Source organism: Salvelinus sp. IW2-2015, linkage group LG5 (genome assembly GCF_002910315.2).
Source record: "Salvelinus sp. IW2-2015 linkage group LG5, ASM291031v2, whole genome shotgun sequence".
In the NCBI taxonomy this organism is placed as follows: domain Eukaryota; kingdom Metazoa; phylum Chordata; class Actinopteri; order Salmoniformes; family Salmonidae; genus Salvelinus; species Salvelinus sp. IW2-2015.
This window is the reverse complement of record NC_036844.1, coordinates 34,034,318-34,052,645: the sequence shown is the minus strand read 5'-3', so window position 1 is coordinate 34,052,645 and position 18,328 is coordinate 34,034,318. Positions and strand designations below refer to the sequence as shown.

The 18,328-nt window shown below is 44.0% G+C and overlaps 1 protein-coding gene and 1 long non-coding RNA gene across 2 annotated transcripts in view; both read left to right on the top strand.

Moving 5' to 3' along the window:
• LOC139027788 (uncharacterized) overlaps positions 1-18,328 on the top strand; it is a 331,562-nt gene that overhangs the window by 67,413 nt on the left and 245,821 nt on the right. The window lies entirely within an intron of this gene.
• LOC111964406 (small ribosomal subunit protein uS11) lies at positions 3,860-6,865 on the top strand. Its single transcript, XM_023988306.2, has 5 exons — positions 3,860-3,951; positions 5,359-5,509; positions 5,655-5,816; positions 6,102-6,178; positions 6,756-6,865. The coding sequence occupies exons 2-5, from the start codon at positions 5,361-5,363 to the stop codon at positions 6,821-6,823; spliced, it is 456 nt and encodes a 151-aa protein (XP_023844074.1). The 5' UTR covers positions 3,860-3,951; positions 5,359-5,360; the 3' UTR covers positions 6,824-6,865.

The window sequence follows — 18,328 nt, the reverse complement described above, 5'->3', positions numbered from 1 at the left end:
ACTGACGCACAGCAACCTGCAGCCATCTGTCCCTACTTACTGCAAGCACACAACCGTGAGTCGGTCATCTATCCTACTACTGTAAGCACAACCTCAGCCATCTGTCCCTACTACTGTAAGGCAACAAACCTCAGCCATCTGTCCTACTACTGCAGCACAAACCTCAGCCATCTGTCCCTACTACTGCAAACACAAACCTCAGTCATCTGTCCCTACTACTGTAAGCACAAACCTCAGCCATCTGTCCCTACTACTACAAGCACAACCCTCAGCCATCTGTCCCTACTACTGCAAGCACAAACCCTCAGTCATCTGTCCCTATACTACAAGCACAAACCTCAAGCCATCTGTCCCTACTACTGCAAGCACAAACCTCAGTCATCTGTCCCTACTACTGTAAGCACAAACCTCAGCCATCTGTCCCTACTACTGCATTTCAGCCACACCTGTTGCCGACAGGTGTATAAAATGTAGCAATCTCCGAAGACAGACAAACATTGGCAGTAGAATGGCCTTACTGAAGAGCTCAGGGACTTTCAATGTGGCACTGTCATGTGATGCCACCTTTCCAACAAGTCAGTACGTCAGATTTCTGCCCTGCTAGAGCTACGCCGGTCAACTGTAAGTATTGTTATTGTGAAGTGGAAACATCTAGGAGCAACAACGGCTCAGCTGCGAAGTGGAGTGGTGTAAAGGTCGCTGCCATTGGACTCTGGAGAAGTGGAAAACCGTTCTCTGGAGTGAGGAATCACGCTTCACATTCTGGCAGACCGACGGACAACTCGGGGTTTGGCGGATGCCCCAATGCATAGTGCCAACTGTGAAGTTTGTTGGAGGATTAATAATGGTATGGGGCTGTTTTACATGGTTCGGGGTAGGCCCCTTAGTTCCAGTGAAGGGAAATCTTAATGCTAAACAGCATACAATGAAATTCTTGATGATTCTGTGCTTCCAACTTTGTGGCAACAGTTTGGGTAAGGCCCTTTCCTGTTTCAACATGACAATGCCTTCGTGCACAAAGCAAGGTCCATACAGAAATGGTTTGTCGAGATCGGTGTAGAAGATAGAGGACATTTCACCAAAGGAGCTTGGCACCGTAATAGATTTTAAACTCAACCTTTTGAATCAAGATCATCTGATTTAACACTTGCGCTTTGGTTGCACTGCACACCACCCCCATGTCAATGTACAGATTGAGAGGGTTAAATGGGCATTTTATCCAATGTGTAATTTACATCAATTAAATTACAGGGGTCCTAATTTCAGCAAGCCAGAAGAGATTACAGGGTTTCAGAAGTTGATATGCCTATATAACAATAATATATTACCAAATTGAATGAAGTGGTGCCAATTAAGTCATATTTCTGGATAAAGCCTTTACAGAAACAGAAACGGACATTTAGATGGATGAAAATATGTGCTAAAATGAACTGCCGCATCTTGCATGGGTGGTTAACTTGATCAATTCCTATTACATAAACAATATCCATGTTGGTGGATGTTTGAGTAATCTAGAGCATGTCCAGAATACAGCTCAATCTCCTGTTGACACAAAATGGATGCCTGAGTGAGCAGTGCCCTGTGCTACTACCGCTGACATCCATTATCCCAGAGTGCATCTTGACCAACTTTGGACTTTCAATCATCCTGGCATTCAGAATGAGCCGAAACATTAACCGCACACATTGGTCATTTACTTCAGGGTTTCACCGCCAACTGGCTGAGTATTTCATAGAAGGTGACACTTTCTGTCACAGAGTCCCGACGCTTATGAGGACTGTGTGCTATCGTTCTCTGTGGCCGACATGAGTAAGTCATTTAAGCATGTTAACCCTCGCAAGGCTGCCGGCCCAAACGGCATCCCAAGCCGCGTCTTCAGGGCATGTGCAGACCAGCTGGCTGGAGTGTTTACGGACATATTAAATCTCTCCATATCCCAGTCTGTTATCCCCACTTCCTTCAAAATGGCCACCATTGTTACTTTACCCAAGAAAGCAAAGGTAACTGAACTAAATGATTATCACCTGTAGCACCCACTTCTGTCATCATGAAGTGCTTTGACGGGTAGGTGAAGGTGGTAGGCAACAACACCTCCACCACGCTGATCAACACGGGGGCCCCACAGCGGCGCGTGCTCTGCACAGGAGGTTAGCGGCACCTTAATTGGGGAGGACGGGCTCGTGGTAATGGCTGGAGTGGAAAATTAAGGAGTTGATCATGGACAACAGAAGACAGCAGAGAGAGCACACACCCATCCTCATTGATGGGGCTGCAGTGGAGAGGCTCAAAAGCTTAAAGTTCCTTGGCGTGCACTTCACTGACAACCTGAAATGGTTCCTTCACACAGACAGCGTGATATAAAGAAGGTGCAACAGCGCCTCTTCAACTTCAGGAGGCTGAAAAAATAAACTTAACCCTAACCTTAGCCCCAACCCATAGCCTAGCTAACGTTAGCCAGCTACCTAAGGTTAGCCACCTAGCTAGAATTCGTAATATATCATACATTTAGCAAATTCCTAACATATAGTACATTTTGCAAATTCCTAACATATTGTAAGTTTTAGCAAATTTGTAACATACTGTTTAATATGAATTATAATTTGGAACATATCATACGAAATGGTTGATTGTTATCCACAAATGAATACATAGCATACTGAATGGAATGTCTCGGATTTACGAACAGAATAATACGAAATGCTCTGACACCAGTTTGGGTACACAGTCATTGAACACTGGTCACTTTAATAATGTTTACATTCTGTATTGCCCACTTTATATGTATTTACTGTATTCTAGTCATGACTCATCTTATATAACTACTGCTATACACACCTTTTCTATTCATATACTGGCCTTACTGTTTTTACACACCATTATATGTATATATATTTATATTCTGGTCTCTGACACTGCTCGTTCTGATATTACTTAATTTTTTATTTTTCAGTGTTATGTGTGTATTTATTTATTTAATTTTTTTGCTAGGTATTACTGCACTGCTGGAGCTAGAAACACAAGCATTTCACTGCACCTGCGATAACATCTGCAAATCTTTGTACACGACAAATAAACTTTGATGTGAATCTTAGATGGTAGCCTCTTGGGTGATTCGACTCAGCCATAGATATAGATGGAGGACTCTACTGCCCAAAAACTTGTTTAAGCATGGGCAGTGCCATTGAGGACTTTCACCATTTTGAAGTAGCCAACTGGGTGGGACTTGCTGTGGGTTATGGAAGGACAACATAACTCCATCCAGGTCACCAGGAGGGATCAGCCAATAGATTATACTTGTGAGGAAACATTCCATGACTTGACTAGTTGAATCAGGTGTGCTTGTCTGTGGCAGATGTGCTTGTAACAGATGTGGTTGCAGCTATAAATAATTTCTAAAGATATAATGTGACTCAAGCCTTTTGAATAAGTTACTCAATGAAAATGGAATGTCTCTAAAGACTAAAAAGGCAATGGTCATCATTATTACCCACAAAAATAGTCAACCCTTTGAAAAACATGCATGCTTGGATCCAGAATCTTCAAAATACATTGCAGGAATAAGTAAAGTAAGGAATTCATGAATTAGGTCTGTTTATTATTTTCTCTAAACAAATATCTAGGTCTAAGGACTTTGTAAACAGTTAGAGGATTTTGACATTCTTTAATGTAGTGAAACAAATTGTATAATTTGGCATGGAATATGACAGGACAAAATAGCATTATATATATTGATTATATATTTTCTTGGTTGAAATAGCAGAATTTCCCAAGTTGAAAATGATGCTGTTGAAAAAAATAAACGGCCGATCCTTTCCAAACTGATTGCGTGCTGTGCACATACAAACCGCTAAGAGGCAGTAAAGAGCAAGATCCACTTCCGGGGGGTAACTTTCAACCCGGTTGCGAAAGTTCTTTCCTTTTCTGTTTCGGCATTACTAGAGACACACACAGGTAAATTATCGCAGATTTGTTATCCAAGTGAATCCTCAATCCCTTAAAGTATATATTGCCCCTTGTCCTTGTATTCGATAAAGTAAGCGTTTATAGCTAAGGATAATGTGCAATTTGTTCGAAAATAGGACTAGAAGTTTATGGATTAGACTACTTTAGTGTAGGCTGGAAGAAGCGATTTCCATCATAGCAAGGCCTGAAAATGTAGTTTTCTGAAGCACATTGAGTGGGGTTCATGTGTAACTAGTTATATTAACCATATTGTGCCGAATGTCTTCACTCGTGTGCATATTTGCTGCTGGGAAGTGTTATCTATGTCTTTAATTGTACCGGAGTGTCATGTGGGGTGGAGTGTAGCTTGCTCATGGTGCGCTAACGGTTAGCTCTTGTAGCTAGCTTGCTGTCGCGTTGGTTGGACCGTGCTAACCAGGTAAACTATGGGCCACTGTAGTTTTTAGTCTTTACATTGTTGTGACAAGCACACATTGTCGTGTTGTACATTCTGGTGTCTGGTAGTTAACAAAAAGTTAGTTGACGTTAACGCCACTCCACTGGCGTGTGTTGCCATGTGACACTTGTATACACTGGTGTAAAGTTCGTAAGTAAAAATGCTTTAAAGTATTACGTAAGTCGTTTTTGGGGGGCATCTGTACCTTGATAATATTTTGCCTGCTTCAACTTCACTACATTCCTAAAGAAAAAAATGTACTTTTTACTCCATACATTTTCCCTGACACCCAGAAGTACTCGTTACATTTTGATAGGAAAATTCACACACTTCTCAAGAGAACATCCCTGGTCATCTCTACTGCCTCTGATCTGGCAGACTCACTAAAAACACAAATGCTTAGTTTGTAAATTATGTTGGAGTGTGTCCCTGGCTATCCTAAAATAAAAACAAGCACATTGTGCCGTCTGGTTTGCTTACTATAAGGAATGTTAAATGGTTTATACTTTTGGTACATTTTAGCAATTCCATTTACTTTTGATACCAAATACTTTTCCTCTAGTATTTTACAGGGTTGACTACCTTGAGTTGTTTTCTATTAAGATATCTTTACTTTTACTCAAGTGTGACAATTGAGTACTTTTTCCACCACTGCTTGTATATAACGTTAGCTAGTAGTTATTGGCCAGTTGCAATAATGGTTGACATTTTGCTAATTATTCTCATTGTGCACATAACTAGTGAGTGACACTTTTTAAATACAGCAATTCAAACGCATCTTATGGTGAAGTTGTCTAGTAATGTATCCATCCTCTACCAGGAGTCAGGATCTAGCCAGTTTGCTAGATATAGATATGAAAATGTTACTTCCTGCCTCGCCCCAATCCGGTCACTTGCTAATGCCAGGATTGGTAACTGACGCTTAAACTAAATGCTGACCGACGTATATTCCTCTGCAGCTATGGCACCTCGCAAGGGTAAAGAAAAGAAGGAAGAACAGGTCATCGCCCTGGGACCTCAGGTTGCCGAAGGCGAGAATGTCTTTGGAGTCTGCCACATCTTTGCATCCTTCAATGACACCTTCGTTCATGTCACTGACCTCTCCGGCAAGTAAGTACTGGAGGCATTGGAACCGTGCGTGCTCGGCTTTGGAAAATATTCAAGTGGCCTGATACATTATCAATCGACCTGCATTATTGTTTGTTCAGTGTTGATTTCAAATGCTTTGCCCTAAACGTGTCCCGGTACCCTCCAGGGAAACTATCTGCCGTGTGACTGGTGGTATGAAGGTAAAGGCCGACAGAGACGAATCCTCCCCCTACGCTGCCATGTTGGCCGCCCAGGATGTGGCACAGAGGTGCAAGGAGCTGGGAATCACTGCCCTGCATATTAAGCTGAGGGCCACTGGCGGTAACAGGTAATGAATCCCTCCCTCTGTTCGCTGAAGCGCAACCTATTATTGCTCCGTCAGAACTTGTCTTTTGTACATCCATGGGGTTGCACAGTGCTTGATGTAGCTAAATAGTTTTGGTAGGCCACATTGTTTCCTTTTGACTACTATTCTTGTTACCACTGTAAATAGAACAATCCATTTAGGAGTGCAGTCTATATTTTGCTTAGTCTTCTGAGTTGTGGAACTGGATCTCTCTAGTCGACTACACATTAGATTTGTCTTTTGTGTAACTGAAGATTTTCTTTTCAGAACCAAGACCCCTGGACCAGGAGCACAGTCTGCTCTCCGTGCCCTAGCTCGTTCTGGCATGAAAATCGGACGCATCGGTAAGCTTTAGCTCAGCCGTCCTGTTGGGAGAATAATTTATTTGATATACCAATGTTTCTCACCCCTCGCCTTGGACCAATGGATGGTCCCGTCCACATGTTAGTTATAGCCCCTGCACTGATGTGGTTGAGTCAACTAATCAAGGAGAGGGTTGGGAAACACTGTACCATGCTTGTGCATATTTAATGCATCAATGGTGAAATCTATTGGTTGTATGATGTTTTCCAGAGGATATACATTTTTCAGTTGGAAATGTATTTTTTGCTGGTCTTTGAATACTACATGTGAAACAGTTCAACTCTTCTCTTGGGAGTGTCCTGAACAAGGAGGCTGTGTTATTTACATTACAGTTTACGCTATACTCTCGCATGATGTAGTCACAGCCATGGCATTTTTACACTTGTCATTTAGCAGACGCACTTATTCAGCGTGATGTATCGTTAGCGAGTCGCTCTGTTCCAATGCCCTAAAGACCATATTAATTACAAATGTAAATGGGGATGTCAATGAATCTGGGATTCAATGTACAATTATGTTAATGCATGTGAAAACCACCAATGCTCTCTCTCCTTGCAGAGGATGTCACCCCTATTCCATCAGACAGCACCCGGAGAAAGGGAGGTCGTCGTGGGCGTCGTCTGTAAATGTGCTTTGAGTTTTTCACTCAATAAAAGGTTAATTCCAAACAGCCGTTTTGTCTGGTTCTTCAGTGTGTTTTCTATTTGTTTCCAAGTCTTTCTAGGAAAATAAAGATATATACACACAGAGTACCAGTCAAAAGTTTGGACACCCCTACTCATTCAAGGGTTTTTCTTTATTTTAACTTTTTTCTATATTGTAGAATAATAGTGAAGACATCAAAACGATGAAATAACACGTATGGAATCATTTAGTAACCAAAAGTGTTTTTATATTTCCGATTCTTCAAAGTAGCCACACTGCCTTGACGACAGCTTTGCACACTGTATTCTCTCAACCAGCTTCACCTGGAATGCTTTTCCAACAGTCTTGAAGGAGATCCCACATATGCTGAGTACTTGTTGGCTGATTTTCATTTATTTGGGCTGCAATTTCTGAGGCAGGTAACTAATGAACTTATCATCTGCAGCAAAGGTAACTAACTGGGTCTTGGGTATTTTCTTGTGGCGGTCCTCATGAGCCAGTTTCATCAAAGCTTTTGATAGTTTTTGTGACTGCACTTAACTTTCAAAGTTATAAATTTTGCAGATTGACTGACCATGTCTTAAAGTAATGATCGACTGCCGTTTGTCTTTGCTTTTTTGAGCTGTTCTTGACATGATATGGACTTGGTCTTACCAAATAGGGCTATCTTCTGTATGCTGACCTTGTCACAACACATCTGATTGGCTCAAATACATTAAGGAGGAAATAAGTTCATTTCTGGAATTTAAGGCACACCTGTTAATTTAAATGCATTCAGGTGACTACCTCATGAAGCTGGTTGAAAGAATGCCAGGAGTGTGCAAAGCTGTCATCAAGGCAAAGGGTGGCTACTTTGAAGAAAGTTAAACATAAAATATACTTTTTGTTTAACGCTTATGTTACATAATTCCATGTGTGATTTTTCATAGTTTTGTCTTCACTACTTTACAATGTAGAAAATTAGCAAAAATAAAGAAACCCTGGAATGAGTAGGTGTCCAAACTTTTGACTGGTACTGTGTATACAGTTGAAGTGGGAAGTTTACATACACCTTAGCCAAATACATTTAAACTCAGTTTTTCACGATTCCTGACATTTAATCCTAGTAAAATCTCCCTGTTTTAGGTCAGTTAGGATCACCACTTTATTTTAACAATGTGAAATGTCAGAGTGATTTATTTCAGCTTTTATTTCATCACATTTCCTGTGGGTCTGAAGTTTACATACACTCAATTAGTATTTGGTAGCTCTGCCTTTAAATTGTTTAAACTAATGTTTCGGGTAGCCTTCCACAAGCTTCCCACAATACGTTGGGTGAATTTTGGCCCATTCCTCCTGACAGCTGGTGTAACTGAGTCAGGTTTGTAGGCCTCCTTGCTCGCACACGCTTTTTCAATTCTGCCCACAAATTTTCTATAGGAATGAGGTCAGAGCTTTGTATGGCCACTCTAATACCTTGACTTTGTTGTCCTTAAGCCATTTTGCCACAACTTTGGAAGTATGCTTGTTATGTGTCCCCCTTTTGATGCGCAAATGGAAGACCCATTTGCGACCAAGCTTCAACTTCCTGACGATGTCTTGAGATGTTGCTTCAATATATCCGCATAATTTTCCTGCCTCATGATGCCATCTATTTTGTGAAGTGCACCAGTCCCTCCTGCAGCAAAGCACCCCCGCAACATGATGCTGCCACCCCCGTGCTTCACGGTTAGATGGTGTTCTTCGCCTTGCAAGCATCCCCTTTTTCCTCCAAACAACGATGGTCATTATGGCCGAACGGTTCTATTTTTGTTTCATGAGACCAGAGGACATTTCTCCAAAAAGGACGATCTTTTTCCCTATGTGCAGTTGCAAACTGTATTTTGAGCAAATGCTTCTTCCTTGCTGAGCGGCCTTTCAGTTATGTCGATATAGGACTCGTTTTACTGTGATATACATACTTTTGTACCTGTTTCCTCCAGCATCTTCACAAGGTCCTTTGCTGTTGTTCTGGTGATTTGCACTTTTTGCACCAAGTACATTAATCTCTAGGAGACAGTACGCGTCTCCTTCCTGAGCAGGATGACGGCTGCGTGTCCAATGGTGTTTATACTTGCGTACTATTGTTTTACAGATGAACGTGGTACTTCAGGCATTTGGAAATTGCTCCCAATGATGAACCAGACTTGTGGAGCTCTACAATTTCTTTCCTGAGGTCTTGACTGATTTCTTTTTGATTTTCCATGTCAAGCAAATAGGCACTGAGTTTGAAGGTAGGCCTTGAAATACATCCACAGTACACCTCCCAATTTGATTCAAATGATGTCAAATAGCCTATCAGAAGCTTCTAAAGCCATGACATAATTTTCTGGAATTTTCCAAGCTGTTTAAAGGCACAGTTAACTTGATGTAAACTTCTGACCCACTGGAATTGTGATACAGTGAATTATAAGTGAAATAATCTGTATGTAAACAATTGTTGGAAAAATTACTTGTCATGCACGAAGGAGATGTCCTAACCGACTTGCCAAACTAAGTGTTAACAAGAAATTTGTAGAGTGGTTGAAAAACGAGTTTTAATGACTCCAACCTAAGTGTATGTAAACTTCCGACTTCAACTGTAAGTAACCGGTGCTGTACTGTACCTCTGCATTGTGTGATTGAGACTATAGACGTGGACTTCAGAAATCAGGCTGTATTAATGAATTAGAATTCTCTTTGTATCCAAAAGAAAAGACAAAACATTTGTAGAGCATAAAAATGTTCTGCCAATTGTCGCCTCTTTCTGCAACATAGACGCACAATAGAAAGGACTGAGATCAGTCGAGGAGCAAGGCATCGTTCACACATACAATACCTTAGCTAGCTAGTAACCACATGTTGAATTCAGAATGTTAATATCATCCTAAAAAAGTACAATTAAAGTCTAAGTCACAAAGTCTAAATATACAACATTATTCATGAACAAAAAAACGGTGTATGACTTTGTGCTTAAAGGAATGTTACTTTTCTGAAGATAACAGAAAAAGAGTGCCTACCTCTCATAGTGCATCAAAATTATTTGAGAACGAGCATGCAGGGCAAAACACAAGTACACACTCCCCTATTCCCAGGCTGCAGGCATGCATAATAACAAATCAACATGCTATATTAATATATGAACCTGGTGAAATTCACAAAGTATTTTAACAACTGTTAAATTCACCCCTCCTGAATTTCACCAAACGTGGAAAACTACCAAGCTCACGGCATAATTCTGAATTCAGCTCAAAGTTACTCATAGGGTTCAAGGCAAGTGAAGGTTGGTCAGGCCTTCAACTGCCCCTAAATGCACAGTGCCTCTTACACTATATGTACCTTAGCCGTAAAGAGAAAAAAAACAGTCATTCTGTACTATGTTAAACATGCACCTTCTGGGGGATTGACTCAATTAGTCTCTTGACTGGTTTAACTACCCTCCCTGCCCTTGTGCGACCTGCCACTGGGCTGCTTTTATCAGGTGCATTACAGTGGACTGGGCTAGGGGCCATGGTGACTAATAGTGGTTCTGGCCTCAGATCAGTGATCAGAAGAAGATTTGAAGGAATCAGCTCCAGGATCTCAGGGGTGCTTCCCAAGTCATTTTCCTTAGGGAGGTTCTGTCTTTCCATCCGATGTCCAGAGCTCGGAGTAATTGCTTAAATCCTCCGCCATCCAAGATGCACTTTCCTCCCCAGAGTCCTCCATTTCCTCCCTGTCCAGTCTATCACCGGAGTGCATGGCCTCTCCTGCATCTACATTGATGGAAGATCCTGCAGCATCACTCTCATTGAAGTGCTCTGAATCATCGTTTTCAAATGGCAGGAAGTTCACCTGCAGCAGTATATTTCTATGAACCACCACCTCTCTGCCGTCGTGGTCTTGGATTCTGTACATGTGAGTTTGTGGATTGACTGAAGTCACTGAAAATCTCAGGATTCCACTTGTCAGCCAACTTGCGGCTGCCCCTTTCACCCTTGTTGGCGATGAGGACACGATCCCACATGGACAAACTGATGCCTCTAACCTGCTTGTCGTACTCCCAACCATGTCGTCTCTGTTGCTTGTCAGTGTGCCTTTGGGCAACACTCATAGCTTCCTTCAGCCCAGTGATCAGAGTCTCGACATACTTGTTGCAATCCACAACACTGGAGTCATCCAAGACATTGTGGAACATCACATTCACTGGTAGCCGAGGGACCCTACCAAACATGAGAAAGAATGGAGCATAGCCCGTAGTCTCATGAACAGTGGCATTGTAGGCAAATGTCAATGACTGGATTTGTTCAGGCCAATGTTCTTTGGTTTTCAGGGGTAGACTCCTGAGCGTGTTGCCTAAAGTCCTGTTGAAGCATTCAGTCTCTCCATTCCCCATTGGGTGATATGCAGTGGTTCTTGACTTTTGGACACCGGAGAGCTTAAGCAGTTCTGCTATTAGCTCGCTCTTGAAATTCACACCCTGATCAGTATGAATCCTTGCAGCACATTTCATAGACACAGAAGACATGATCCCACAGCTTACAAGCCACTTGCTTGGCTGTCTGGTTTCTGCATGGCCATGCATGGGCAACTTTAGTGGAGTGGTCAGTCACCCCCAGAACGTCAACGTGAGTTCTTCTTACTTCTTAAAATCCAAACACACCAACTCCATGGGAGAGCAGGTTTTGATGCTCTCTAATGGGGCTCTAGCCGTTGGCTCTGGAGTTTTTGCTAGAACGCATATCTGGCAGCAGCGTACATACTCCTTGATGTCTCTCTATTGCAGGTCAGAAAAACCTCTGTCTGGCCAGGGCTAGAGTTTTAGCTTGGCCTTGTTGTCCTGCAAGGTTGTGAATGATGGTCATTGCTTTGAGTCTCAACACCTCTGGTTAGACATACTGGAACTTTCTCCGGTTTGTGTGACTCTCCTTAATGACACGATACAGAACTCCCTCTCTTAGGATCAAGTGGTCCCACTGCTTCATCAGCAACAACATTTTAGAAGAAACAGCATATCGGTCCTGTCTGGTGGGCCGTTTCTTATTGAAGATGAAAGGAATGGCCTTGGAAATCACAGAGTCTTGCAGCTGGAGATCCCAAAGTTCCTCGTGCGAGAGTTCAGGCAAAGTGTCAATACCAGGAGAAAGCAGCTGTTGGATGTTGGAACCAAGCTGGATTGCTTGCATCTCTGTTGAACATTCCCAGTCGATATGGAGCTGACATATGGCTTTCACTTCAGCAGTGGTCAAGGAAGTTAACTCCTGTGGATAAGAAGCCCACAGGAAGGCATCTTGAACATCATCATTCAGCGTCCCAACAGCCTCAGACAGAAGTGCTTGGTAGGACTCCCTCATCAGTCTCTGCGTGACAGTCCCTGCGAAGGGGTCACGGCTCAGTGCATCTGCTACTGTATTCATGCTCCCTGGGATATGCTTCAAATTGAAGTTGTATGCTGCCAGCTTGGCAACCCATCTTTGCTCACAAGCGTCCAGCTTGGGTTTTGTCATGATGTACGTTAACGGGTTACTATCTGTCCAGACAGTGAACTCGTGCCCCTTAAGCCAGTGACTGAATTTCTCACACACGCTCCATTTCAGGGCTAGAAATTCAAGTCTGTGTGCCAGATACCTTCTCTGCGACTTACTCAGGGTCTTGCTCGCGAATGCCTTCAGGCACTTGACAAACCTCAGCCCCGACACCATCCAAAGAGGCTTCAGTGAAGAGAATGAACGACCTCTCAAAATCAGGGTGAGCCAGCACAACACAATTCAGAAGAGCATCCTTTAGCTTCTAGAATGCAACGACACACTCCTCAGTCCAATCCGATAGCATCAGCTTCCAAAAAATAACACTGTTGCCTTTCTTCTTCCCATCTCTTCCTCTTCTCTTTTGACCACCGATGAGTGCATACAAAGGCTTGGCTATGGGGGCACAGTCAGGAATTAAGTACTGGTAATGTAATACCATAACCAAGATGGATTTCAGCCTCCGAGCAGATGGAGTGCATCCGTCTACCTCCATCAGCTGAGCTTGGCTCATCTTGGCAATGGCCTCCACCTTTTCCACCCCAAATCCGTAAACACAGGCACCCTCATAGATATCATCCTAACCATCCTTCCCTCCATATACCTCTGCTGTCTTCAACCAGGATCATAGCGATCACTGCCTCATTGCTTGTGTCCTTAATGGGTCTGCGGTCAAACGACCACCCCTCATCACTGTCAAACGCTCCCAAAAAACACTTCAGCAAGCAGGCCTTTCTAATCGACCTGGCCCGGGTATCCTGGAAGGATATTGACCTCATTCCGTCAGTAGAAGATGCCTGGTTATTCTTTAAAAGTGCTTTCCTCACAATCTTAAATAAGCATGCTCCGTTCAAAAAATGTAGAACCTGGAACAGGTATAGCCCTTGGTTCACTCCAGACCTGACTGCCCTTGACCAGCACAAAAACATCCTGTGGCGTACTGCATTAACATCGAATAGCCCCCGCGATATGCAAATTTTAAGGGAAGTTAGGAACCAATATACACAGGCCGTTAGAAAAGCAAAGATTAGATTTTTCAAACAGAAATTTGCATCCTGCAGCACAAACTCCAAAAAGTTCTGGGACACTGTAAAGTCCATGGAGAATAAGAGCACCTCCTCCCAGCTGCCCACTGCACTGAGGCTAGGAAACACTGTCACCACCGATAAAGAATTTCAATAAGCATTTCTCTACGGCTGGCCATGCTTTCCACCCCTACCCTGGTCAACAGCCCTGCACCCCCCACAGCAACTTGCCCAACCCCCCCAATTTCTCTTTCGCCCAAATCCAGAGAGCTGATGATCTGAAAGAGCTGCAAAATCTGGACCCCTACAAATCAGCAGGACTAGACAATCTGGACCCTCTCTTTCTAAAATTATCAGCCGAAATTGTTGCAACCCCTATTACTAGCCTGTTCAACCTCTCTTTCGTATCGTCTGAGATCCCCAAAGATTGAAAAGCTGCCGCGGTCATCCCCCTCTTCAAAGGGGGAGACACTCTAGACCCAAACTGCTACAAACCTATATCTATCCTACCCTGACTTTTTAAGGTCTTCGAAAGCCAAGTTAACAAACAGATCACCGACCATTTCGAATCCCACCGTACCTTCTCCGCTATGCAATCTGGTTTCAGAGCTGGTCATGGGGGCACCTCAGCCACACTCAAGGTCCTAAACGATATCATAACCTCCATCGATAAGAGACAATACTGTGCAGCTGTATTCATAGACCTTGCCAAGGCTTTCGACTCTGTCAATCACCACATTCTCATCAGCAGACTCAACAGCCTTGGTTTCTCAAATGACTGCCTCGCCTGGTTCACCAACTACTTCTCAGACAGAGTTCAGTGTGTTAAATCGGAGGGCCTGTTGTCCGGACCTCTGGCAGTCTCTATTGGGGTCCCACAGGGTTCAATTCTCGGGCTGACTCTTTTCTCTGTATACATAAATGATGTCGCTCTTGCTGCTGGTGATTTTTTGATCCACCTCTACGCAGACGATACCATTCTGTATACTTCTGGCCCTTCTTTGGACACTGTGTTAACTAACCCCCAGACGAGCTTCAATGCCATACAACTCTTCTTCCGTGGCCTCCAACTGCTCTTAAATGCAAGTAAAACTAAATACATGCTCTTCAACCGATCGCTACCAGCACCTGCCCGCCCATCCAGCATCACTACTCTGGACGGTTCTGACTTAGAATATGTGGACATCTACAAATTCCTAAGTGTCTGGTTAGACTGTAAACTCCTTCCAGACTCACATTAAGCATCTCCAATCCAAAATGAAATCTAGAATCGGCTTCCTATTTCTCAACAAAGCATCCTACACTCATGCTGCCAAACATAACCTCGTAAAACTGACTATCCTACCGATCCTTGACTTCAACAATGTAATTTACAAAATAGCCTTCAACACTCTACTCAGCAAATTGGATGCAGTCTATCACAGTGCCATCCGTTTTGTCACCAAAGCCCCATATACTACCCACCACTGCGACCTGTATGCTCTTGTTGGCTGGCCCTCGCTTCATATTCGTTGCAAAACCCACTGGCTCCAGGTCATCTACAAGTCTTTGCTAAGGAAAGCCCCGCCTTATCTCAGCTCACTGGTCACCGTAGCAGCACCCAACCATAGCACGCGCTCCAGCAGGTATATTTCACTGGTCACCCCCAAAGCCAATTCCTCCTTTGGCCGCCTTTCCATCCAGTTCTTTGCTGCCAATGACTGGAACAAATTGCAAAAATCACTGAAGCTGGAGACTCATATCCCCCTCACTAACTTTAAGCACCAGCTGTCAGAGCAGCTCACAGATCACTGCACCTGTACATAGCCCATCTGTAAATATCCCATCCAACTACCTCATCCCCATACTGTTCTTTTTTTTTTTTGCTCCTTTGCACCCCAGTATCTCTACTTGCACATTCATCTTCTGCACATCTATCACTCCAGTCTCTATCACTCCAGTGTTTAATTGCTAAATTGTAATTATTTCGCCACTATGGCTTATTCATTGCTTTACCTCCCTTATCTTACCTCATTTGCACACACTGTATATAGACTTTTTTCTATTGTGATATTGACTGTATGTTTTGATAATTCCATGTGTAACTTTGTGCTGTTGTTTGTGTCGCACTGCTTTGCTTTATCTTGGCCAGGTCGCAGTTGTAAATGAGAACTTGTTCTCAACTAGCCTACCTGGTTAAATAAAGGTGAAATAAAAAAATTCTCGGAGTCCACTGACACACCGTCCTTTTTAATGATTTGTCCAAGGAATTTCACTGTTCTTCGTAGGAAGTGGCATTTCTTGGGTGCTAGTTTTGTTGGTACTTAGATGGCTAAACACAACTTCAAGTCGCTGCAGAGCCAGTTCCTCGGTGGGTGCAAAGATCAACAAGTCATCCAGGTAACAAAGGAGATTTGAGAAATGTAGGTCCCCAAATATACTTAACATCATTCTCATGAAAGAGGCCGGGCTGTTACACAGACCCTGTGGCATGCGATTGTACTCATAAAGTCCCATCGGTGTGGTAAAGGCTGTGTACTTCTTGTCCTCTTCATGAACTGGGATGTTATAAAATCCTGAGGGTCAAGTCCATGGTGCTGAAAAATGCACTGCCACCAAGGGCTGCGAGAAAATCTGCTTGATGAGGAAGGGGATGAGCGTCCTTCACCGTCCGTGCATTCATCCACCTGAAGTCAGTGCCTAACCTCAGACTCCCATCTTCCTTCCATACCATGACTAAAGGGGAGACATACTCACTAACCGACTTGCGTATAAGGCCTACTTCCTCCATATCCGTTAACGCCTTCCTCAGCTTCAGGTAATGAGCAGGCAGAACCCTTCTGAATGGTAGGCGGAAGGGTCTGTCATCAACCAGGTGGATACGGTGAACATAACCCCTGGCTTCTCCACAGTCCAGATTATGTCTTGAGAAGATGTTTTCATATTCTGTGATGGTATTCACAAGCTTCTCATTCAACTGGTCAGTCACTTGGCATCCATCAATGTCTATGTCTCCTAATCCTAGATCAGACAGTCTTTGTTTCAGGTTGTGGCAGCCATTGTCCTCCTGCTTCTGTTCCATTGGGGTTTTACCCACCTCATGAAGGGAAAGGGAAAGGGGGATACCTAGTCAGTTGTACAACTGAATGCATTCACCTGAATGTGTCTTCAGCATTTAACCCAACCCCTCTGAATCAGAGAGGTGTGGGGGTTGCCATAATCAACATCCACGTCTTTGGCGCCCAGGGAACAGTAGGTTAACTGCCTTGCTCGGGGGCAGAATAACAGATTTTTACCTTGTCAGCTCTGGGATTCGATCCAGCAACCTTTCGGTTACTGGCCCAACACTCTAACCACTAGGCAACCTGCCGTGAAGGCCCTGAAAGATTGTTGCATCCTCACCAGCCAAGCATGTAGACACATCGTTCAGCTTCATGTTACGTCTTAGAGTGAGATGTTTATCGGAACAGTTTACTACCTTTAAAGGGGCCCAGCCATGTCCTCACATGGGCATAATAACTCTACCCACAAGTATGTTTCTGGGCATGACCTTTGACCTGGTAGGCTCGACTATTACAGTGCTGCCTGGAGACAATGCCACATTTTTTAGGAAGTTTACCCCAAACTAAGTGTTCAGTCTTGGGAAAAAGAGTCACAGCTTGAGTAAGCTTCATGGTCCCAATCTTGCCATCAACTTCCTGTCCTTTCCATCTTGTGACACTTGTCATCATCTATAGAAACTGCCCACACACTGTTGCGCGAGTCTGGCCATCCATGTTGTTGACTAGCTTCCAGTATTCGTCAGTGCCCCTCACGCAATAGATGCTTAATGACATTCGATCCCAGGATGAGATCATCCCGCTGTCCAGGAACAACTAGGGTGGGCACTTTAACATCAATCCCATAGATTTGCATCTCCAAGTCATAGAAACACTTTGATGAGGTCTTCTTCCCCCCACGCCCCACTAACACTAACTCTGTAGGAGGCTGATAATGCTGAGGAAGGGCACCTGCTTCCAAAAATCTCTGCTCAGCATGTTCACTCAATGTACAGGCCATAGATCCAGTGTCAAGCATGCCCTTAAGCAGCACTTTCCCATGTACAGACACAGAGCTGTAAAACAAATCTGAAAAGCCTCAGCCTCTTGTGAACCTAACATAACAATTTTCTCTCCTTCTTTCACATCAGAGCACAACATCTCATATGTTTTCTCGAGATCATCAAATTCTTTCTTGGAGGCAGACAGTTGAACACCCACATTTCCCCCCTTCACCTGTGGGCGTGTCAGTTGAACGGTTGCTGCTGCTGTGGGTTTCTCTGCTGCTGTGTTGGGCGTCTCTCACCGCCAGAATTGGCATAGCGTTCCCCCTGTTTTAGACAATTTGACTTCCAATGATCAGGGGAAAAGCACCAGAAGCACAAGTTCTCATGTCTAGGGTAAATCACAGTGGAGTAATCTGTTGATCCACAAACCCTGAATTTCCTAAGCCAGGGCCTCCCGGGTGGCGCAGTGGTCTAGGGCACTGCATCGCAGTGCTAGCTGCGCCACCAGAGTCTCTGGGTTCGCGCCCAGGCTCTGTCGCAGCCGGCCGCGACCGGGAGGTCAGTGGGGCGACGCACAATTGGCTTAGCGTCGTCCGGGTTAGGGAGGGTTTGGCCGGTAGGGATATCCTTGTCTCATCGCGCTCCAGCGACTCCTGTGGCGGGCTGGGCGCAGTGCGCGCTAGCCAAGGGGGCCAGGTGCACGGTGTTTCCTCCGACACATTGGTGCGGCTGGCTTCCGGGTTGGAGGCGCGCTGTGTTAAGAAGCAGTGCGGCTAGGTTGGGTTGTGCTTCGGAGGACGCATGACTTTCGACCTTCGTCTCTCCCGAGCCCGTACGGGAGTTGTAGCGATGAGACAAGATAGTAATTACTAGCGATTGGATACCACGAAAAATTGGGGAGAAAAGGGGATAAAATTTAAAAAATAAATAAAAAAA

Coding starts and splice junctions, on each gene's coding strand:
- LOC111964406 (XM_023988306.2), top strand. CDS start 5,361: ATGGCACCTCGCAAGGGTAAAGAAAAGAAGGAAGAACAGGTCATCGCC. Junction 5,510..5,654: donor GTCACTGACCTCTCCGGCAA/GTAAGTACTGGA, acceptor GGTACCCTCCAG/GGAAACTATCTGCCGTGTGA. Junction 5,817..6,101: donor AGGGCCACTGGCGGTAACAG/GTAATGAATCCC, acceptor TTTTCTTTTCAG/AACCAAGACCCCTGGACCAG.